This window comes from Hypanus sabinus, chromosome 6, assembly GCF_030144855.1.
Source record: "Hypanus sabinus isolate sHypSab1 chromosome 6, sHypSab1.hap1, whole genome shotgun sequence".
In the NCBI taxonomy this organism is placed as follows: domain Eukaryota; kingdom Metazoa; phylum Chordata; class Chondrichthyes; order Myliobatiformes; family Dasyatidae; genus Hypanus; species Hypanus sabinus.
Window position 1 is genome coordinate 59,012,581 of NC_082711.1, and position 24,959 is coordinate 59,037,539.

At 40.4% G+C, this 24,959-nt stretch overlaps 1 protein-coding gene across 1 annotated transcript in view; it reads right to left on the reverse strand.

Moving 5' to 3' along the window:
- Positions 1–21,010: 21,010 nt before the first annotated feature.
- Positions 21,011–24,959, reverse strand: part of itga8 (integrin, alpha 8) — a 242,751-nt gene continuing 238,802 nt past the window's right edge. The window contains exon 30 of the mRNA XM_059972246.1: positions 21,011–21,809. Coding sequence (XP_059828229.1) covers positions 21,723–21,809 — 87 coding nt within the window. The 3' untranslated portion in view covers positions 21,011–21,722. The remainder of the gene's footprint in view (positions 21,810–24,959) is intronic.

The window sequence follows — 24,959 nt, forward strand, 5'->3', positions numbered from 1 at the left end:
CCATAGGATAAAACATCCTTTCAATATTCACCCTATCATCACCTATTAGGTGTTTATGTTTTAAGTCTGTTTCAATTACTAAACTTCAGTAGATTCAAGATGTGGCTGTTCCAACATTCCGTCTGTGGTGAACTATGTGCCTGTTGGGACACGCCCCCTGCTGACTGCTCCTGTGGCTCCTCCCACAGGCCCCTGTATAAAGGAGATCTGAGGCCAGATGCTCGGCCTCAGTCTCCAAGACATTGTATGATAGACACTCACTCCTGGTTCCTTCTTCCAGTCAATAAAAGCCGATATCTCGCCTTACGTCTCAGTGTGAGTTATTGATGGTGCATCACCGTCATAGGACAAACTTGCATTGCACCTGTCAGTCTAGTAAACCTTGAGATAAGTACAGTATGCAGGACTCTAGCATGGTCTTATCGATACACGATATAGCTGAAGTATCACTTCCTGACCTTTATATGAAATTCCTCTTGCAAAAATGATTGTACCTGAAAATCAATGACTAGATATCCAATTCCCTTGGCATCTCAGGACTCTGCACCATTCCGCTATTTTGCTAATAAACTTATTTTTAATTTTTCCTACCAAAATGGAAAATTTTACATTTTCACATGTTGTATTTAATTTTCTAGATCTTTGCCCACTCACTTAATCTACCTTTGCCCATTGTAGATTACTTTTGTCTTCTTCACTATTTACTTTGTGTGGCGTGTGGCATTGGACTAGCAATCTGAAGGTGGTGAGTTTGAGCCCCAGCTGACGCAATGTGTTGTATCCATGAGCAAGGCACTTAACCACACACTGCTCCAGTCCACCCAGCTGAAAATGGGTACCGGCAAAATGCTGGACTGGCGTCCTATCCGTGGGGGGGGGGGAGGGGGGAGTCTTGTACTCTCAGTCGCTTCACGCCACAGAAACTGGCATAAGCACTGGCCCGATGAGCCTATAAGGCTCAGGACAGACTTTAACTTTAACTATTTACTTTGCAAACAATTTTTGTTTCATCAGAACATTCAGCAGATGTACTGTACCTTCAGTGCCTTCATCTATCTACATAAAATGTAGAAAATTGAATTTCCGGAATTGATTCCGATGGCACACCTGTCATGTCTTCTTGATAACCAGAAAGACTCACTTATGACTCCTTGCTGTTTCCTGATAGCCAAACAATTTTCGACCATACCATTATGTAGTATGCTACATTGTGAACCTTTATTTTTTTTAAGCTGTGATATTGTGACATACCAAATGCCTTTCAGGAATCAATATGGTACATCCACCAGTTCCTCTTTCTCAGTAGTACATTTCCTTTGCTGGAAGTTGTACATTTATATCAGTTATTGACTTCCTAATAGCAATATGCTATTTCTGATTCTTTCATTTATTTATTCGTGCTTGATGCATTTCTTCTACTTCTTTAGGGTTTTAATCTGCAATTTCCCATCACCTACTTAACTCTTTTACTTATTTCCTATTAATTTCAATTCCCAGAATATTGATGATGGTTATAGTCCGTACCTATATTTTCAATTTTGTCCTTCTGTCAAATTTGTTTTCATTTTTCCTTATGTAAATGATTTCTGAACTAGTTAAAATATTATCTGAAAAATATAACAACTTATTTATAAAAGAAATGCAATGGAAGTTCTCAAATGATATCTGTTAAAATACATTGCTCATGTTAAGATGTATGGGATTAAGGAAAAAGAGGCATTATGAACAGGAAATTGACTAAAGGGTGCAGTGAAAAACAGATCTAAAAGGTGGTGCCTCTGGGGATTAGAGTTGGCTTCAATATTGTATAAATGATTTTGACTTGAGGGTTTGAACACCGCATGAATATTTACTGATTACACAAACAATGGGAGCTTGGTTATTAATGGAAAAGATTATAGGATATTTCAAAAGATCAAAAAGAAATTAATAGAGTTGGGTGACTGATGAGTTAAAATTGTATAAATGTGAGGTTAGATATTTTGAAATAATAAATAATATATACAGAAAATGCTGAAATGGAACAAAATGAAGCTTTAGGATTCTTACTTTTCCAAAAGTATGGCAAGCTAAAGATTTTTAAAAAATCAAAGCCATAGGTTGAAACAAAGTAACACAAAGCTATATTCACTAAGTCATGGATAAGAGATTATGTCTCGTTTAATTTGTCCTGCAAGAAAGATCTCAAGAGCATGGAAAAGACAGAGGATGTATTTAGATAAAAATCATAAATTTGAAGAAACACTGACCAAACTGTGAGCCTTTTCACTGATACAGAAATGGTTTAATGGAAATCTGATGGGGCCATTTGAAGTCCCAAAGGCCATTCATATATAGTCGAGGATCAGGGGGTTAAGTAGACAGGAATGCAGAGCTGAGGTCACAATCAGATCAGCCATGATTTTCTGTGATGTCCAGAGCAGGTTCCAAAGGCTGGACAACTTATTCAGCCTCTTAGTTCATATATTTCTATAGTTAGTTCCATTAGCCAATGACTCAGTTATATAAGAATGGTTAGAATAATAAATAATCCATCAGAGAAGATAATGGAAGAAAAATCATCATAGCTTTAAACAGGAAATCGACAACTAGTATATTAATATATAACCCAATATTTAAATACAAAGATCTGCTGGGGCAGAATAGTAGATAATTTCCTACAGTTATAACTGCGGCAAGGATTCATAAATGATGGAGGAACTCAGCAGACCAGGCAGCATCTATGGAAAAGAGAAAACAGTTGACGTTTCAGGCTGAGCCCCTTTATCTGTACTGGAAAAGATATAAGAAGTCATATAAAGAAGGTGAGTGAAGGAGAGGAAGAAGTACAAGGTGGTAGGTGATAGATGAAACTGAAAGGGGGGAGAGGTGAAGTAAAGAGCCGGGAATTTGGTTGGTGACAGTGATAAAGGGCTGGAGAAGGGGCAGTCTGATCGGAGTGGGTAAATCTTTCTTACCCAAGACCATATAACTCTAAACCTTTCGTACCCACGACCATATACCTCTAAACCTTCATACCCAAGACCATATAACTTATCTAAGTACTTCTTCTTCCATATCCTGATCACATTCCATATACTGGCTGCATAGGAAAACGCATTGAGGATGTTGCCATGATTAAATTTGTTTTCAGAAAAGCAAAGTTTGAGTATGCACAGGAAGTTCAGAGACCTTTGTGATACCAGAGACAAGTGACTGGTATTCCTTTGTGATCAGATGAATGCCTTATATGCACAATTTGATACATTGAATAATTGAGGAAACCCCCCCCCCCTCCTCCTAAAGAACAGGCACCCTGTCTGCCCGTAGCCAAGGTGTGGGTAAACACATGCAAAACTGCAGAGCCAGATAACATACCTGATCATGTTCAGAGGCACTGTGCAGCCCAACTAATGGTGGTCTTAACTGACAGCTTTAGTGTCTCTTTGCAACCGTCCCTGCAGGCTTCAAGACAGCCAACATCATTCCAGTGCCAAGGAGAACGACGGTAGCTGCCCTAAACAACTATGGCAGCACTCACAAGCCAGGCTGTGATGAATGGAGTTAGCCTGCAACATCGACTGTCTACTCTTTTTCATAGATGCTGCCTGGCCGCCAGCATTTTGTGTGTGTTGCTTGGCTTTCCAGCATCTGCAGATTTTCTCGTGTTGTGCCACTGACTTCAACAATTATAAAGTGCTTTGAGCAACAGGTAATGGATTGTATAAAATCCCACCTTCCAGTTACATTGGACCTGTTTCACTTCACCTACTGCTCAAATTGGTCTACTGATGATGCCATTGCCTTGGTCCTCCATTCCGTCCTGTCCCACCTCATAAGCCAGGACATTGTTCATCGACTTCAGCTCAGTGTTTAATACCTCAGATGCTGGCAGCTAAATTGTCCTTGTTGGGATTCAACACCTCTCTCTGTAACTGGAACTAGGACTTCTTTATGGAAAGACCCCAGTCAATCTGAGTTGGGAGCAACAACTTAAGCTCCATCATGCTGAGCACTGGTGACCCCCCACCAGGACTGTGTGCTCAACTCAGTGCTTTCACGCTGCTGACTCGTGACTTCACTGCCAGATCCAGCTCAAGCTACATCATCAAGTTGGCCGATGATACTAATGTGGTTGGCCTCATCAGCAGTGATGAGTCGGCAAGCAGAGAGGAGGTTGAGAGGCTTGTCAAATAGTGCAAGAACAGCAACCTGAGTCTCAACGTGGACAAGACAAAAGAGATGATTGCAGACTTCAGGAAAGCACAGGTTGATTACTTAATGGCTCTGCCGTGAAGAGCACAAAGTTTCTTGGTGTGTACATAATGGACAATGCGACCTGGACCCACAACACCTTCTCACTAGTCAAGAAGGGACAACAGCAGCTACACTTTCTGAGGAGATTGCAAGGCTCCCCACCCCTTCCTAAGCACTTTCCACAGGACTACCATCAAGATTGTCCTGTCTGGCTGCACCAGCATGTGGTACAGAAGCAGCAAGGCATTAGGCCACAGAGAACAACAAAAACTGCCAAGATGATCATTGATCCCTCCTATTTGTAACATTGACCAGAAGCCTTGCAGACAAAGGGCCTGAAGAATTGCTGAGGATCCTTACCAGCTATTCCACAATCTCTTTAACACACTACCATCACGGAGAAGGGACGGGAGCATCAGGACTAAGACAGCCAGACTGAGTAACAGTTTCTCCCCTCAGGCTGTGAGTCTAATGAATACCCTACCACCACCAACGTCTTGTCAGTGGGACAGTGAACGGTTGACTGTACTGTTTACCTGTGCTGGCACTACATGCATATGTGTTATATTTCATTTTGTACTTAGGTAATATTTTCTTTTATATGCTGTGTGATATTTGTTTTGTGGGTGCCCTGTGGTCTGGAATAATGTTGTTTGTTCAGTTATATATATGTACAGTCAGATGACAATAAACTTGAACTTGGGTGGAGGAGTTACCCGTCAGATTCCTATTGAATCCTTCAGTTCAGTTTTTCCATCTATGATTCTATCTGTGCTGTCCCCCTCTCCCCTTCCCCGCCTCTCACTCCCCCTCTCTTCTGACAATTTAACTCATTATGTGTGTGCCCTGGATAAGTGGGTATTTTAAGTGCCAGCCTGTGCACTGGGGTGTGCCCTGGGTGAGTGACTATTCTAGGTGCCAGTCTGTGTACTAGGTGCTGGGTGAGTGTGTATTCTAGGTGCCAGTCTGTGTACTAGGTGCTGGGTGAGTGGGTATTCTAGGTGCCAGTCTGTGTACTAGGTGCTGGGTGAGTGGGTATTCTAGGTGCCAGTCTGTGTACTAGGTGCTGGGTGAGTGGGTATTCTAGGTGCCAGTCTGTGTACTAGGTGCTGGGTGAGTGGGTTTTCTAGGTGCCAGTCTGTGTACTAGGTGCTGGGTAAGTGACTATTCTAGGTGCCTGTCTGTGTACAAGGTGCTGGGTAAGTGACTATTCTAGGTGCCAGTCTGTGTACTAGGTGCTGGGTGAGTGGGTATTCTAGGTGCCAGTCTGTGTACTAGGTGCTGGGTGAGTGGGTATTCTAGGTGCCAGTCTGTGTACTAGGTGCTGGGTGAGTGACTATTCTAGGTGCCAGTCTGTGTACTAGGTGCTGGGTAAGTGACTATTCTAGGTGCCAGTCTGTGTACAAGGTGCTGGGTAAGTGCGTATTCTAGGTGCCAGTCTGTGTACTAGGTGCTGGGTGAGTGAGTATTCTAGGTGCCAGTCTGTGTACTAGGTGCTGGGTAAGTGAGTATTCTAGGTGCCAGTCTGTGTACTAGGTGCTGGGTGAGTGGGTATTCTAGGTGCCAGTCTGTGTACTAGGTGCTGGGTGAGTGAGTATTCTAGGTGCCAGTCTGTGTACTAGGTGTTGGGTGAGTGGGTATTCTAGGTGCCAGTCTGTGTACTAGGTGCTGGGTAAGTGACTATTCTAGGTGCCAGTCTGTGTACTAGGTGCTGGGTGAGTGGGTATTCTAGGTGCCAGTCTGTGTACTAGGTGCTGGGTGAGTGGGTATTCTAGGTGCCAGTCTGTGTACTAGGTGCTGGGTGAGTGGGTATTCTAGGTGCGAGTCTGTGTACTAGGTGCTGGGTAAGTGACTATTCTAGGTGCCAGTCTGTGTACTAGGTGCTGGGTGAGTGGGTATTCTAGGTGCCAGTCTGTGTACTAGGTGCTAGGTGAGTGACTATTCTAGGTGCCAGTCTGTGTACTAGGTGCTGGGTGAGTGGGTATTCTAGGTTCCAGTCTGTGTACTAGGTGCTGGGTGAGTGGGTATTCTAGGTGCCAGTCTGTGTACTAGGTGCTGGGTGAGTGGGTATTCTAGGTGCCAGTCTGTGTACTAGGTGCTGGGTGAGTGGGTATTCTAGGTGCCAGTCTGTGTACTAGGTGCTGGGTGAGTGACTATTCTAGGTGCCAGTCTGTGTACTAGGTGCTGGGTAAGTGACTATTCTAGGTGCCAGTCTGTGTACTAGGTGCTGGGTGAGTGGGTATTCTAGGTGCCAGTCTGTGTACTAGGTGCTGGGTGAGTGGGTATTCTAGGTGCCAGCCTAGGCTACTCACTACAGACCTACACATTTTTTTTAAACCAATAGATTCACCAGAGAACAGACAATTTTGTTTTCTACGATGCAAAATTAAAAGGATTGTACATCCATCTCCGGAGCTTTGGATGCAAGCAAGCTCTTATTTTGACTTAAAGTGGCAAGCTGAGTTAAGTGCCCATTTGTAGCTGGGGACACGAACTCAAAAGACCCCGAGATGCATCTCAGTGGAAAAAAACAACAAAGCTCATTGGAGGGCCCATGTAAGTTGATTAATGACCAGTAATCATCAGTACTTAAAGTTTACTTTCATTCGAGGTTATATGTCGAGACCTTCTCTGTCTATTAACACATCCAGACCTTGGGGTCAGAGGAAGGGTTGTTGGTTTACAAGCTTTTATAATGACTAAAGCTAGCAATTTCTCAACTTGGATGGGGAGGGTTTTCTTGGGAATCTATGCGGGAGGCAAACTAGCCTCAGAAATTTTAAGCTAGCAATGAGAAATATTCTTTAGAGGGTCAATCAGTCCAAAATCCTTGAGACTATTTATTATTTTTCAAGATACTCAATGAATGAATTAATGTTGTGATTAATCAAAAAAAGGAAGACTAATTTATCTTCATAAATAGGACTGTATTCAGCATTCTTGTGAATTGGGACATTCTTCCAATTTCTATGGTGCCTAAAAAGCCATATTTTCAACTGTGTTTTTCTGCTATCCTAACCAATGCTGTGTGCCCAAAGGCCTACAACTGAATTTTCTGCTGATGACTAATAAGCTGCACATTTTAGCACTTTCTGTCATCATTTCACAACATTTTAATGTACTTTATGAAGATGACAGCTACTTGTTTCAAAAAGAGACAAATTCAAACAATTGGAAATCGGAGTGCCTCCTACAAAAGAAAATAGTAAGAAGGACAAAGGTGAAAGATTGAACAGACATCGGGTTTAAGTTTAGTGCTTCAGATAACTTCTCCTATTTCACAAGGAGAGTTCTTTCTGCTTCGGCATTCTCACAGTAACACATGACCTAATCTGCTTATTACCATTTGTTAATTGTATTAGCCGTTATACTAATTCCTTGAATTATCCTTATTCCTTTCTGTGCTATTGCCCAAGGAAGCTAATCCCTGTCTCTCTGTCACTGTTGGGATCAAATATAGATGAGTGAGGATAGAGTCATGGGAATTGGTAGAGACTTGGAGACGGGTAATTGAATTCCCAGTAAACTGCAGGGCACACATAGTGTGGCTTGTTTCGCCAGTCAGGAGCAGGTTGTTATGATCAAATGTTAAAAGGCAAGATTGAGATCAGACAAAATATGCAAAGGCATAATAAATGTTGTACCCTTAATGAAATTGCAGGTTAATTTGTCATTAAAGTACACAAGTGATGAATTACTACTTTGGAAGATGAAGTCACAACATAAATTGTTCTGTTCTTAAGTACTGTTAGGGACAGATTAGTTGCTGATAATGAGAGTTAGGGTCCCTTTGCCATGACTGACGGTCTAAAGCTCAATTCCCACAGGGGATATTTTCTGATATCTGTGCCTTTGGGAACTAAGAACTCTAAGGATGCACTGCATCTTTTCATCATGCAGTCTTCCCCTTTCCCACGCCCTACATCTCTTTAGCCAAAAACTCATTATTACCACCAAGTTCACAGAAAATAGTAATTTAAAATATATTCCCTTTCTTCCTGTTTGTCTTCAGCTCAACTTTGTTTTCTTTTACAACTTTAGAATTTATGATGTTTTGCTAAGAAATGTCTTCAACATATTTTCTTCTTTCACATAAAGAATTACATAGAGATAATGTCCAGTTATTCTTTATTTTTTGCTTCCTCTCTAACGTCCTCCTATCATGTACTTCCTTAGGAATTATGCATTATGGATACAGCACAGTCCAAAAATAGAATGAATTAGTGCCCTGATTTCTCATTATTAGCTCTGCTTCTAAAAAAATTTCTTTGTAATGTTCAAAGTAAATTCATTATTCAATTATTCATTGTTCAAAGTGCACATATGTCACCATTTGCTAACTTCAGATTCATTTTCTTCATTCACTTTCTTTGCAGTAAGTGCAAAGAAACACATTAGAATCAATGAAAAACCACAAATGAGATGGGCAAAAAAAAAACAATGAGCAAAAGATAGTAAACTGCAAACATAAAAGAGAAAAAAAAAATCAGCAATAATAGCGAGAACATGAGACGAAGAGTCCTTGAAAGTGAGTCCATGGGTTGTAGGAACATTTTGGTTGATAAGGTGAGTGAATGGTAGATATGTGGATTACAGCCAAAGGAAAAATAGTTGGATTTGTTTAATACTTAGTGCAAAGGTGTTTATCAGATGTGTCAAAAATCAAACTTACAACAATTTGTGAAAATAATGAAAACTATATAGAGATAGAGAGAATAATAATATTTATAATCTTGTTTCGTTCAAGAGCCTGATGGTTGAGGGGTAATAACTGTTCCTGAACCTGGTGGTGAGCATCCTAAGGCTCCTGTACCTTCTTCCTGGTGGCAGCAGTAAGAAGAAAGCATGGCCTGGATGATGGGGGTCCTTGATGATGCTGCTATTTTCCTGTGGCAGTGCTCCTTGTAGATGTGCTCAATGGTGGGGAGGGCTTTCCCCAAGATGGATTGGGCTGTATCTACTACTATCTGTAAGCTTTTACATTCAAGAGCAGTGGTCATGCCATACAATGCCATAATGCAACCAGTCTCTATACTCTCCACTGCACATCGATAGAAGTTTGTCTAAGTTTTAGATAGCATGTCAAATCTTCACAAACTTTTAAGAAAGTAGAGGTGCTGCTGTGTTTTCTTTGTAATGGCAATTATAAGATCATAATACTATAAGAAAAAGGAGCAGAATTAGGCCATTCAGCCCATTGATTCTGCTCTGCCATTCTCTCATGGCTGATTTATTACCCTTCTTAACCCAATTCTCCTGCCTTCCCCCCATTAACTTACATCTTATATTATCTTATGTGCTGGACCCAGGACAGATTCTCTGAAATGCTAATGCAAAAGAATTTAAAATTACTGACCATCTCCAACTCTAATCCCTGCTGAGGGCTGGCTCATGGGCCTTCAATTTTTTCCCCTTGTAATCAATAATCAGCTTCCTGGTCTTGCTGACATTGAATGAGAGGTTTTTGTGGCACCACCCAGCCAGATTTTCAATCTCCCTCCTGTATGCTGATTTGTCACCACCTTTGATGTAGCCAAAGCCAGTGGTGTCATCAGCAAACCTAAATATGGAATGGGAGCTATGCTTAGCCTCAGAGTCTCGTGTAGAGCCATACACATGAATATAGGCAAATGAAGCAGCACTCTTCCAGGGCCAAGGTACCAACAGAATAAAACACATAGAGCTATGACAGCTGAAAAACATGCAGTCACAAAAAATAAATATATAGCCCAAGTCCCAGAATGCTCTGACCTGTAGGTTGATCATATGTGGGATGCTGTCCTGGCCTAGTTTGTCTTCTACAGAGTGAACACTGGAGCGCAGCACAGATGGGAGGGCCCAGTCTCCAACACAGTCCAGATTCCAGCTGAGGCATCTGCTCTCTCCCACATTGCCTCCAGCATCTCCTCTTCTGGGTGGCTACAATACACGTCACTGTGGTATGAGGGCCTGGTCCACGTGACAACTGAGGCAACATAACTTCCCCCATCGTCGGACTCGCCAACAAAATAGTGAACTGGACTTGCAGTATTCTACATTATCAGTATCCAGCAGGGTCTGGCAATCTCAATATAAGAGCCCAATACAATCATTTACACTGTTTGTTGGACTGCATACTGCCTCCGCACAGCAACGGTATGCAACTGATCCAGGTGACAATATGCCAGGAGGCAGCAAGTCCAGCTCCATTACATTGAACAACTTTCTGATGGGTTGACCTGCAGTACTTGATATTCTTCTTCTTATTCTTAATAAAGCAGAGTCCAGCAATTGAATTAAATATGTAAAGGATAAACAATTACAGCTTTGGTTGGACCTGGAGAGGTCGCTGGGAATGGTGTGCTCTGCTATCTTACTGGATGTTTCACCTTCAGCCTCTCAAAGTACATCATCACTGTGGATATAAGTGCTACTGGATGATTGTCATGAAGACAGGTCACCACATTCTTCTTGGGCACTTTGAAGCCTTTTTGAAGAAGGAGGGTATCTGAGACTGCCAAAGTGAGTGGTTCAAGATGCCAGTAAATACCCCAGCCAGGTGGTCAGCCCAGGTCTTCAGTACTTGACTAGGTACCCCGCCTGGGCAGAGTTCACCCTCCTGAAGGATGCTCTCATATCAGCATCAGAGACTGAATTCACAGAGGTTGTTGGGGGCTGTGAGAATTTACAAAGATGCCCCCATGTTTTGTCAGTCCAAACAAACATAAAAGGCATTCAGCTCACTTTGCCCATATGTTGCTTGGCTTTATGTGGAAGTACAAATTCCTCTTCTTTGTAATCATCCCTTTCTTTTTCATTACTTGTTCATTGTAGCATCAGACAAGATACTGTTCTCACACTCCTCCACAGTATTCAGAGCTGGACAATCACCTAGATGGATGTGAATGCCCTGGGGTAGGTTGACCCTTCAGTTTCCCTACTCTCCACCATTCATCATTTACCAGGAACTTTTAAGTGAACATTAAACAATGTTAAGTCGTTTACAGTAAACAAATATGGGTACCACGGCAGCATTGCAGTTACCGCAATGCTATTACAGCTCAGGGCACTGGTGTTCAGAGATCAATTCCAACATGCTCTCTAACAAGTTTGTACGGTCCTCCCTGTGAGCACATGGATTTCCAGTGTGTGCTCTGCTCCTCTTCCCTCCCACCTCCCAAAGACGCACCTGTAAGTAGATTAACTGGTCATTGTAAATTGTCCTGTGATTAGGCTAGGGTTAAGTAGGTGGGTTGCTGGGTGGTGTGGCTTGTTGGGCCAAAAGGCCCTATTCCATGCTGTATTTCTAAATAAATAAAATGAGGACTTCAGTTCCACTGTACATTTCAAAAACAATTGATGAATTTCAGTCCCAAAATCAGAATCCAACTGCTCCTGCCAAAGGCTTTTGGCCTGAAACATTGACTATGCTCTTATCCATAGATGCTGCTTGGCCTGCAGAGTTCTTCCAGCATTTTGTGTGTTGCTAGAATCAAACTGGAGCCAGGATTAAAAAAAAATAGTTTTCATGCAGCATTGTAATGTGTGACATTTAATTAATGTTGTTAGCAGTTCTATTAGATATTAAGCCTCTTCAAATTTGAGACTTTTACTCAAATGTCAAAAGAAAACCCTAGATTTATTTGATCACATGACTGTAGATGCTGAGATCTGGCAGCTGGTATTGAAGTATTTGTGGGGAGAGAGAGAGAAAAAGAGTTAACAATTCAGGTTTGGAATCCTTCACCCTAACAGAACTATGCTATCTTTAATCACTACCACATCTTCAAAACCCCTGAATATTTGGAGCTTCCCAGATTCACATCCATAGTACATCGAGACCCCTGTATGGATACTCCAGATGGGTTTCCATCCTTACAAAGGAGATGAAAGGACTCTTATCAAAGTTACAGCAAATTGTGATACGATTGTGATCAAGGTAGTCAGCCTGTCCCTTTTCTTCATCTGTACAGTATGCACTCGTTGCCCCATATCCCTGCAATGTCTCTCTATAGTTACCAGACTAACCAGTGGAAAATTTTCTATTCTCTTCACCAACCCTGCCCCTCAGCTATAACCAGAGAACCCCCAGCAATGACCTCTCTTCAGCTTACATACCGTTACCTTTGCTGTCTCCCAGTGGTGGGGCTGCCAAGAATTCATTCTAATGAAAAGGGACAGTCAATCCCAACTGCAGAACAAAAATCCCCAAAAGCACCATAGTGTCAATGTGTCTCCTGTAAGCATGAACATTGCATGAAATACTTTGGGATGTGAAAGAGGAAAAAGGAAACAGCACAGGATCCACAAATTAACCATTCCTGAAATTTGACATTAAACTCTAAAGGAAAAACCCCAGGCCATTCAGAAGCAAAGTTAAAACTAGTCGTTCATTCTTTAAACTCAGTGGACAGACATTTCATTCTCCCTAAAACAGGAAGCTGGACACTTCCTCCCTTTGCACTTGCAATCACTGCTGTTATCCACAGCTTTATTGAGGAATCCCTTAAGTTCATCTACACACAACTGTATGTAACAGAAAGGAAATAGAAAGGAAAGTTACTCAAGAATCTTCCTGGTGCCCAGTTACCTAACACCACCTTGTTTAGCCCACATCTGGCACTGAGTCACTCTGGGTCGGGCATTGCATTGGACCCGAAGGCTTTGCTTGGTGTCAGGCATACATTGTTTAGAAGATAGAACATAGAATAGTACAACACAAGAATTAATACAGAATTAATACTTTATATTAACACCCTTGAGAAAGCGTCATTGATCTGAAACATTAAATATGATTCTCTCTGCTCAGTTGCCTTCTGAAATGCTACCTTTTCTGGCATTTTGGATTTCCTGCACCTGTTATTCTTTTTTTGCTTTTCTAAATCATACCTCTGAGTTTTCAAGGAGGTTCATTCTAAAAAAGAAAGAGGAAAGACTTTCTTGGACAAAAGAAGCAGTACAAATTATATCAGTTTAACAACGAATGGCTAATTTGCTTTCCTTATTGATAATTGGCTTCTAGAAATTAGTCACAAAGCTAAAAATATTGCACAATGGGGCTTTTACCCTAAATAACCAGTGACTGAAGCCAGAGACTATGTAGTCAGTTTTCAAGATGATATCAGTCTGGGATAGGCAGGACTATGATTTCAGTGATTTCTACAAGTACTTTGGTAGCCAAATGGCAGATCAAATTGAATCTAAACAAAACTGTAAACTTTCTTTACACATAAGAAGGAAGCATCAATGATTTGTTTCCTGTTAGCTATTTCATTGCAATATCTAAAATCAACCAAGGAATCTTAATGGGTCTAATGAAAGCATCCACTCAATGCATGGTAGTCATTAACACAACTGATAATTGCTGAACAAAAAACAAATTGCATATGCCCTCAATCTGAAATAAGAAGAGATTTCTAGAGATGCCAACAGCATCTGTGCAGAGAGAAATAAGATTAGCAGTTTGGTCAATGAACTTAAGAAGGCTATATATCAAACAGGTTTTGAGTTGCAAACATGCAAGAGCAGTGGGGAATGGAATGATATGGTGGAGATCACGAGGGAGAGAAGGACAAAAGGCTGAGGGAAGATATAAATTGGAGATGAATTAAACAGGAAATGTCAGAAAAAGGAATACAATGCTAGAACTTTGATTCAGGATTCTTTTATGTTACTTCCAGTAATAAGTGTAAAAGAGAATGAAATGATAGTTACACTGAATCTGATGCAACACAAAAAATACACAAGATAAAAATCACAATAAATATAAATATGTAAGATAGCTTATATATAGATATAGATATATATTTATAAAAAATAGTAGAAACATAGAAAACCTACAGCGCAATACAGGCCCTTCTGCCCACAAAGCTGTGTCGAACATGTCCTTACCTTAGAACTGCCTAGGCTTACCCATTGCCCTCTATTTTTCTAAGCTCATGTATCCATCCAGGTGTCTCTTAAAAGACCCTATCGTATCCACCTCCACCACTGCTGCTGGCAGCCCATTCCACACACTCACCACACTCTGTGTCAAAAACTTACCCCGACATCTCCTCTGTACCTACTTCTAAGCACCTTAAAACTATGCCCTCTTGTGCTAGCCATTTCAGCCCTGGGGAAAAACCTCTGACTATCCATGCCATCAATGCCTCTCATTATCTTGTACACCTCTATCAGGTCACCTCTCATCCTCTGTCGCTCCAAGGAGAAAAGGCTGAGTTCAGTCAACCAATTCTCATAAGGCATGCTCCCCAATCCAGGCAACATCCTTGTAAATCTCCTCTGCATCCTTTCTATGGCTTCCACATCCTTCCTGTAGTGAGGCGACCAAAACTGAGCACAGTACTCCAAGTGGGGTCTGACCAGGGTCCTATATAGCTGCAACATTACCTCTTGGCTCTTATACTCAATCCCATGATTGATGAAGGCCAATGCACCGTGTGCTTTCTTAACCACAGAGCCAACCTACGTAGCAGCTTTGAGTGTCCTAAGTGACAATTGTTTGTCCATAAAGTGACAATAGATACATAAGTGTCTACATACGGTGACAGACAAGAAGCGATAAAGTAGTGGTGGTGGGGTGGGTTAGTGGGTGCAAGTATTGATTAGCTTTACTGCTTGGAAAATAACTGTTTTTAAATCTGATTACCCTGATGAGGATGATACATAGCCCCCTCCTTAATGGGAGTGGGACAAATAGTCCATAAGCAGGGTGGGTGAGCACGACAGAAGTAATGCAATATGGATAATAGAATCTGGAATTAAAAAAAAATGCAAAAGTACTAAGCAGGTGAGATAGCAGCTGTGGAGAGAGAAACAGCCCATTTCAGCCCAGTGTTCTTTCATCAGCATTGTCCACTTCAATTTTAATTTGAAAATGGTGGATCTTTGATATTGTTGTATCTGCAGGGCTGTAAGATGAGACGCTGTTCCATAAGCTTATGTTGAGCTATCGTGTTAATGAAAGAGACCAAAGACAGAAGAGGACTGAATGGGAGTGGTCAGGATCATTAAAGTGATAGACGACTGGAAAGTCAGGGTCACCCCTGAAGGTTAAATCTATGTCCTACAAAGTGATCAATGTTGTCCTTTTCCATTGCACAGAACAACATATTTAATTCACTGAAAATAGTACATTAACTGGAGGTGAAACAAAATGAGTTACTGCTTAATCTGGAAGGCGTGTTTGGGTGTTTGGATGGTGGAAAACAAGCAGTATAAGACCATAATACCACAAGATAAAGAAGCAGAATTAGGCCTTTCAGTCCATTGAGTCTGCTCCACCATTCCATCATGACTGACTTATTATTCCTCTTAACCCCATTCTACTGCCTTCTCCCAGTAAACTTTGATGCCTTGACTAATTGAGAGCCTATCAACCTTTGTTTTAAATATACTCAGTGACTTGGCCTTCACAGCCAACTGTTTCACTACCCTCCGGCTAAGCAATTCCTCCTCATCAAGTTGTAAGACACGACCTGCCATGCAGGCTCTCCCCAGATAGGCCATGGATTTCCAAATGCTCATATATCCTATCCCTAAGAATTTTCTCCAGCAATTTCCTGACCACTGACGTGAGACCCACTGGTCTATTGTCCCAAGATATTCCCTTGTTCCTGTCTTAAATAGAGATACGACATTAGCCACTCACGAGTCCTTCAGAACCTCACCTATGGCTGGATTGGACACAAAGATACTAGTCATGGGCCCAGTAATCTCATCCCTTGCCTCCTTCAATGTCCTGGGGTAAATCCCATGAGGCCCTGGGGATTATCCACCTTAATACTCCTTAGGAGGCCCAACACTTACTCCTCCTTAACCTCAAACACCCCAACAGTTAGGGCCTAATGTATTTACACACTCAGCACTGATCTCCTGCTCCTCTATATTCTGTTCCTTGGTAAATACTGAAGCAAAGTATTCATTAGGCACCTCACCTCACTCACATTCTCTGCATCCAAGCAAATGCTATCTCCTTTAGTGGTCCCACCTCTCTCTAGTTATTCACCTTAATCCTACTTGTCAAGGACTTTTCATGTCTCCTCCTGGCTTTCCTAATTCCCTTATTTAGTTCTTTTCTGGCCTTTATACTCATCATGTGTTCCATTTGACCCTAATTGCTGAAGTTTTACGTACTTTTCCTTTTTCTTCTTGACTAAATTCATCACCTCTCTGGACATCCAAGGTTCTCTTATCTTTCCATCTCCATCCTTCCTTCCAGCAGGGACATACCTTTCCTGCACTTTGTGCAATTGATCTTTAAACACCTTCCAGATGTTCGTCATGGACTTGCCAGAGAAAATGTGTTCCCAATTAATGCCTCTTAATTCCTGCCTAATGCTCATGTGGTTTGCACTAATCCAATTTAAAATTCTCCCACAAGGACCACACCTATCCTTATCTGTAGCTATCCTGAAAGATAAGGAGTTGTGCTCACTGTTCCCTAACTGCTCACCCACTGAAAAGTCACACACCTGGCCAGGCGCATTACACAACACCAAGTCCATTACAGCTCCTCTTCTTGATGGACCATAAATATATTGATTTTTAAAAAAACCTTCCTGGATACACTTAACAAATTCATCCCCATCTAAACTACTTACCTTAAGAAGATCACAGTTCATGTTTGGGAATTTGAAACTCCCCCATGACAACAACCCTATTATTTTTACAGATTTCCTTAATCTGATTAGTTATCTGTTCCTCAATGTTCCACTTACTATTAGGGGGTCTGAGGTATAGTCTCACCAGTGTGATTTCCCCCTTCCTATTCTTGAGTTGCACACAAATGGATCAGTGTCTGATCCCTCCATTATGTCTCCCCTGAGTGCAGCTGTGATATTGTCCCTGATTAGTAGCGCAACTCCCCTCCTCCTCTTATCTCCTCCTCCATTTTTTTATAAAACTTCAAAAACCTCGTACATTAATCACCCATTCCATCCCCTCTCTCAACCAAGTTTCAGTAATGTCTACATCATGGTTTCATGTATTGATCCATGCTCTAAGTTCATTACCCTTACCCATAATACTCCTAGCATTCAAATATATACACTTCAAACTGTCCAACCAATCGTACCTGTTATTTCCATTTTGCCTTTCAATGCTTTTCCTGACGTCTACCTTCTAGTCTGATCCTTCTCTTACAGACCTGGGGCACCGGTTCCCAGCCCCAGCAGGATGAGTTTAAACTCTCCCAAGTTGCATCAGCAAGCCTCACATCCAGGATATTGGATCCCCTCCAGTTCAGGTGCAACCCCTCCCTCTTGAGCAGGTCACCACTTCCCCAGAAAAGGTTCCAATGATCCAAGAACCTGAAACCCTTTCCCTGCACCATCTCCGCTGCCATTCATTTACCCCATTCCTACCTGCACTAGCCCATGGCATCGGGAACTAAGGACACTTGGGTTTTCATTGAACATTCTGACAAGCTTCCACTAACGTACTGTTGAAAGTATCCTGACTAGTTGCAGCAATTCGGAGTGATAGAAATGTAGGAGGCTGCAGAGAATAGCAGACTCTGCCTGGTTTATCACAGGCATTGCTTTCCCATCACTGGTGGTATCTACAGGAGGAGCTGCATTGAGAAGGCAAAAATCCCCATCATGTTATCTTTTTATTAGCTATCATTGGGCAGAAGATATTGAAACATAAATGCCTCACCAAGTTCAAGAACAGCTACTTCCCCTCAACAGTTCTGTTCTTGAGCCAGCTGGCAAAAATCCTAATCACTATAGCTTAGCACACTATGACCACCTTGTACTAAACAATGGACCTTTTTTGCTCCAATTGTGTTTTCTTGTAAAAATATGTATAATTTATGATTAACTTATTATTTTTGTGAATGCTGCTATTATGATGTCATGTGATTGTGATTGTGATAGTGCTGCAAGTTTTTGTTGCATCTGTGCATACTGAACATGTATTTGTGCACGTGACAATAAACTGATTTGTACAGCTCGTGTTTGCATAAGAAATGTTTACCATAGGAAATCAAAATCTCTTTTGAAGTCACATTAAAAGTATTGTTTCAGCTACAAACTTCACAGCATTAGGGTGTCTTAAAGTGCATTACAGCCAATGAAATATCAAGTTGTACGAACTATCATGTTCATGCTTGCTGGAAGTCAAAAGATTATGAAGGAAATTATATAAAGTTAGCATATTTGTTTGAATAAATCACTGGTGTACAATATGAATAGAAATAGAAATTTATTGACTAGTACTGAGGCCACAATGTAACAAAATCTTGTTTAATTAAAGTTACTCTGTATGGCTGATGAGCTCCACCTATACCAGTGAAGTTAGTCTTTATCTACATTGATAAACACCAGAAAAATACAAATAAAGCATCCTAAATTGTCACAAATAAATATTATGGTGAAGATTAAAATTAATTGGGTTACATTCAATATTTTTCTCAATATTCATTTATTTCAAAACAAAAATTTTGAAGTAAACAGTGCTCAGTTATAATAGCACAATATGAGAAAGTCAGCTAATTCTCTTAATTTTGCAAAGAAGTTTGTTTGAGTTAAAAGAAAAATATGTGTATATCTTTTTATGTCAACTCCAGGCATTCTGGAGTTCAGAATTCAATTACAGTGCTGTTCTGTAAGGAGTCTCTGTACATACTCCCCATGGAATGCAATGGTTTTCCCTGGGTGCTCCAGTTTCCTCCCACAATCCAATGTGCACTGGGAGATTAATTGGTCATTGAAAATTGTCCCATTATTAGTTTAGGGTTAATCAGGGTTGTGGGATTGCTGGGGTGGTGTGGTTCAAAGGGCTGGAATGACTTATTCTGCACTGTGTCTGTAAATAACTGGCAAACTGGAGTGCTCTGTGATTTAAAAATATTAACCAGTTAAAACAAAAGAAAACAGCTTTAGAGAAAAAACTATCAGAATACATCCTTTTTGCAACAACCAATCTACTGGAGGAAGTCAGCATGTCGAGCAGCATCTCTGAGAACAAAGGAATTGTTGACCTTCTGGTCCATACTCAATTTTCAAAGGTCCCAATGCAGAGTTGCGACCCGAAACTTTGACAATTCCTTTCCTTTCACAAATGCTGTTTGACCCATTGAGTTCCACCAAAAAAATTGTTAGTGGCTCATCCCAGTATCTGCAGTCTTTTGTGTCTTTGGTTCGCTGGCTGCTTTTGTGCAGTTTATATGAAGGTAATTAAAATAAAATTTTCTTGAAAATGGATTGAAGTACCAATTAACAGCAAACAGAAAACAACAGTGGGATTAAATCATGGACTAACTGCTCATTTATTCTGTGTCAGAGTGATTCTTCCTTGTCCACATTACAGAACTGAAGCATATGATTCCTGTTGCAAGTTACTAACACTAGGTATTTTTTCAGTTGACAATAAAGACAAAGCTATGTTTTTCAACCTACCCCCAAGATGTGTGAGCAAATCAAGTTTCAACTTCATCTTGATTTGTGAAACCTCTCAACATTATTTATACAGGAAATTCCTTATTTTATCTCAGAAACTTTCATTATATCACTCTCAACACCAGATTTATCTTATAAACTAAACATAATCCACAACGTCCAAAGTCCCAAAGAGCTTTGCACATCTGGTTTCAGTGCAGTTCAAATAAGGTGCGTTTTCCCCTTCCATTATGCCAGCTTTGATCCTGCCAGGTTTAAAAAAATGCAAAGGATTTATGTATCAAAGAACCCTTGTCCAATCCTACAATTTTCTCATGATGGCATGATTTCTGAGCCAGTGCTGCCAGTATGAATTGGCAGCACTCTCCCAGCATCCTGGATTTTGTTGCTGAAGCCATTGCTGCCTTTCCCACTCAAAACTGCCGGGCTCCTGTGCTTGTCCCTGGCCAACAAAATGACACTTCAGAATGAAGTGCGTACAAAGGGTGGAAGGATAATGGCAACAATGGCAAGTTTGAGAAGGACTACCAAATCTGAGTTCCTTTAAAAAACAAGAGTACCCAATAGCAGATAAAGGGGATTCACCAATGTTCTTGGGAACACAAAGAAGGATCCACAATATTCATTGGTATAGATAGAAAGACACTCAGACATAGAATAGAGCTATCAGTTCTTCCACAACATATCTGTTTAGCAATTCAGATAAAATGCACATAGCAGTCTGACTGCTCCATTTTATTGGATATGAGTTACAAAGTATATGACACAGGCTTATCAGATATACATACAGTAAACTTAAAAAATGTAACATCAGGAGAATTGGATTCTTTGCTCCAAATGCCAAAAAATTTACAACCTTGTCAATAACAACTGATCCTGCATTGTTAAATCTGGTGAAATCATGTTGCTGTTGGCCATATGATAATGTATTTTCAATTTATATTTATAGTATAACAGTATCCAATGTTGGAGTTAATATTTTGCACTTACATTAGGAATGTTCCAGAATGGTACAAAATCCATAAATACAGCTTTCCACAGAAGTTGTGTAATTTTGTAAATGTCAGTAACTTAGCACATGTGTAAATTAGCAAACAAAACTACGATACATCTTAAAATTGCTTATGCTTGTGAAAAGGTTATGCAATTCTTTGTCACTATTCCATACAGTTGAAAGATCTTCATTACAATAAAACATACATAAAATAGTTATAAAAACCTTAAATGTAAAGCTCACATATGGCTAAATCCCAGTGTAAACATGCTTCAGAAATTTATAAATATGTATAGAAAATATTGCACGTAAAAAAATCTGTTGCTCCCACTACCAGTGCAGGATGACACCATACTTCAAATTATTTCACATGAAAAAACCCAGACATCAGGTTCAGAATGAACCACAGAATGAATGAAGTACCACATTTAAGGATCTATTTTGCAAATGCTTCTTTCAAGCTAGTCTAATTCATCAGAATTTTCTACCTGGTTACTTCAAAAATAAAGCATACATTGAATGCAGCCTTCTGTCTTGCAGTGAGAACCGCTTATTTGGTAATTCTTCCTTAACCATAGCAATACAAACAAGGAAAGTAAGTTCCACAATTGCTTTGCAAGAAATGACGTTTCTTACATGCAGTTCATTTCTGGAGAGCTGCCCAACTAGGACAGCAATACATAATTCATGAAATAAAGTAGTCCATTTGGAAGTTTGCACTCATGAGACTCATAACATGGAAAATTTCTGATTTTCTGTGGACCTCTACTATTTGTTCAAAATAAGACACCATTTTATTTGATTTACAAAGTGCACAGCACCTGCACTTCAAAAAAATATCGTAAGATAACCAATGCAACTTAAAAATAACAAATCCACCTTTACAGAATAAAAGGCCTTTTACTGTAACTGCAAAGGAACTCAATATGCCTAACTGCACCATCAACAGTAGACTTACCCTGTTAACTTGTTTTACTCTAAGTTACCTTCCTTCTAATATTGTCTTCTACATGATGACCAAAAGTAAGTACATGGAAGTAATTCTTAATGGTGTGGAGAGATCTTTAAAGTAACGGTTGAATGGGTTAAGCAGCTGTCGTTGGTCCTCAGGCATCTGTCATCTTCTGTGGGTGAAGCTGTTCTTGATCTGTTTTGTCATCTTGAGGTGGGCGAGCACGATCAAAGAAACCAAACTATGGACACAATGCAAGTTAGGTTAAAAAGGTGCACACTACAAAGTGGATATACTTGAAGTACAAGAACTGCAAACTCTAGTCTATAATTAAAGATCTGGATGCACCCAAGTACTTTCCCTTAACATCAAACAAAACAAATTGGCCATATCAATACACAAGCAATATACTGGAAATATTCTGCAGCATTGTGAAGGGAGGGTGGAATTTCAGCTTAAGGTTGCTAATTTTTCATGAGAAGTAGGAATAGTTGGGAATCAAATCCATTTTAAGTAAGGAGAGAAGGAGCAGAGTGGAGAGAAGAAAGCAAATGTCTGTGATAGGGTGAAAGCCAAGAAAAATGGAATACCACAAACAACAGAGGCAACTCATGTCTGAACAGGTGAACCCGCTCATTGCTCTTTGCAAGTTGCCCACTTTGTTCCCAAACCCCTCCACTTTAAAATACAAGGTAATCCAGTCTGTGAGTATTGACTGGTGTAAACCCCTTTTGCTGTGACAGAATTAAGAATCCTACACTTCTTAATTCAATTAATTCACTGTAAACTATGTCCTTGTGAATCATCTTGTTTCTGATGCTCGTTACGGATAGTTCAGAACTCAGGCTGCATTCTGATGCACACACGGTTATATGGAATGTTATAGGTGATTTAGGCTTCATTAAAATGCTTGCTCAGTGGCTTTGACCTAACCTCAACAATCTGCCACAGGAACCAGATGTCCTCTTGAAAGAATGCCAAAATGAATCTTTAACAGAGATATCCAGGGTGCTACAGGTTTTAAGTGTCCTCATTGGTATTGAATCCATCATGACACATTGTCTAAAGCTGGAGTTCCCAACCTGGGGTCCACAGACCCCTTGCTTAATGAATGGTCCATGGCATAAAAAAGTGTTGGGAATCCCTAGTCTAAACCAACATACACTTCCACTTCCTAAAGTCCAGTGACAGCAGGGCAGCAGGTCTGAGAGCTGTTTGATAACATGTCATCTCCTGAGAATGGGTGGAGACCGAGAGAGTGGGAACATTCATTCCTTTTCTTCACAGGGATTCCAACAGAAGCTATCCCTGAACTACAGCCTCAGTGGGGTGGGTGGGGGGAGATCAAAGTCAGCTATGGGACAAAACAATTACAAGCACCATCTGAATCTGACAGAGAGGGATGCACAGTATCAGTGTGCCTGTTCAGATAATGGCACTGTGGTGGTGTATTTGATGAGGGAGTTGAAGGAGCAGTATAAACTGTGCATTGGTGGCTGAGTGAGCCAATGGTTTAGAGATTAAAGATTAGCTTTATTTGTCACACATATGTTGAAACATACAGTGAAATGTGTTGTTTGTGTCAATGATCAGCACAGTCTTTCAAACACAAGACAGTTCAAAGTGCTTTACATAAAACAGGATGTAAAAATCAAACATCAAACTTCAGACAATATAAAGATAATAAAATCACACATAAAAATAAAGAAATAAAAGTTACAGTGCAGGAGATTCTAATTAAAAGCTACAGTAAAAGAAAAGTTTTAAACCTTGATTTAAAAGAGCTTAAAGTTGGGGCAGACTTCAGATCATCTGGAACCCTCTTAGGTATGTAGAGCGTAGTAACTAAAAGGTGCTACACGGTGAGTGAACCCGCCCCAGATGACCCGACAACTTGGGAAGGTTCATAATACAGCAAGCGATTGGAGATGTATTTTGGCTCTAAACCATTCAGTGCTCTATAAACCAGTAATATTTTAAAGTCAATCCTCTGATGGACAAGAAGCCAGTGTCGTGATCGGAGAACTGGAGTGAAATGGTCGACTTTCTTGGTCTTAGTGAGGACTCTAGCAGCAGTGTTCTGAATGAGGGATTTTTTACAGAGACCTGTGACAACACCATGACAGTAGTCAAGCTTACTAAAAATAAATCCATGGATGAGTATTTCTAGATCTTGCTGAGACACAAGACCTCTAGCTCTTGCTATACTTTAAGACGGTAGTAGGCTGAAATTTAATTGTTTTAATGTGGCAGTTAAAATTTTAGTCAAGTCCATTGCAACACCAAGGTGTCTGGCTTGGTTTGTAGACTGTAACAACAGGGATTCTAACTGAGCACCAACTTTCAATCATTATTTCTTGGCACCAAAAACAATTATTTCAATTTTCTCTGAAGGAAAATTTGGTTCATCCAATCAGTGATTTGTTCAATATAATTTTCTAGTGATTGTATGCAATCATAGTCACTTGATAATACTGTTATGTAAATCTGAGTGTTATCCACATAATTATGGTAAGATATTTTGTTGCTTACCATGATTTGAGCTAGGGGGAGCATGTATATGTTAAACAGAAGAGGCCCTAGCATGGACCTTGAGGCACTCTGCATGTCATTTTTGTTCAGTCAGCTAGCAATCAATAGAAAATAGTCGCTGTCCTGTAAATATGATTTAAGTCTCTTTAGGACTGTACTGAAAAGTCCCACCCAGTTTTAGTCTGTCCAGTTATATGCCGTGATCAACTGTGTCAAAAGCAACACTAAGATTGCCACTAAGAAAACCAAAACTGAAATTTTACCATCATCATGCTTTAAGCGGATGTCATTTAAAACCTTGATCGGAACAGTCTCAGTGCTATGGCGATGTCGAAATTCAGACTGGAAAACATCCATACAGTTGCTTAGAGCCAAAAAGCTGTTAAGTTGTTGACAAACAACCTTTTCAATGATCGTAAGTTTGATATAGGCCTGTAGTTATTAAATACTGAGACATCTAGGTTGTTCTTTTTTAAAAGAGGGCTAATAACTGCAGTTTTCAGGGCATTTGGGAAGCAGCCTGATAGAAGAGAAGTGTGAACTATTTGCAGAATGTCTGACGCCGTGCAACTAAAACATTTTTTTAAAGATTGTAGGTAAAATGTCATTGGAACAGGAGAGGGATTTCAAGTGTAGCACAATTTCAAGTTATATAGTCCATAGGTTTGAACTGTGTCATCTGAACTCAATTAGTTCTAACCCTAACCCATACATCTTTGGAATATGGGAGGAAACCCAGATGATCAAGGAGAGAACATGCAAACTCCTTACAGACAGTGGCGGGAATTGAACTCTGATTGCTGATCATTGGCGCTGCAATAGCATTATGCTAACCATTATACTGTGCCATCCAAGGATT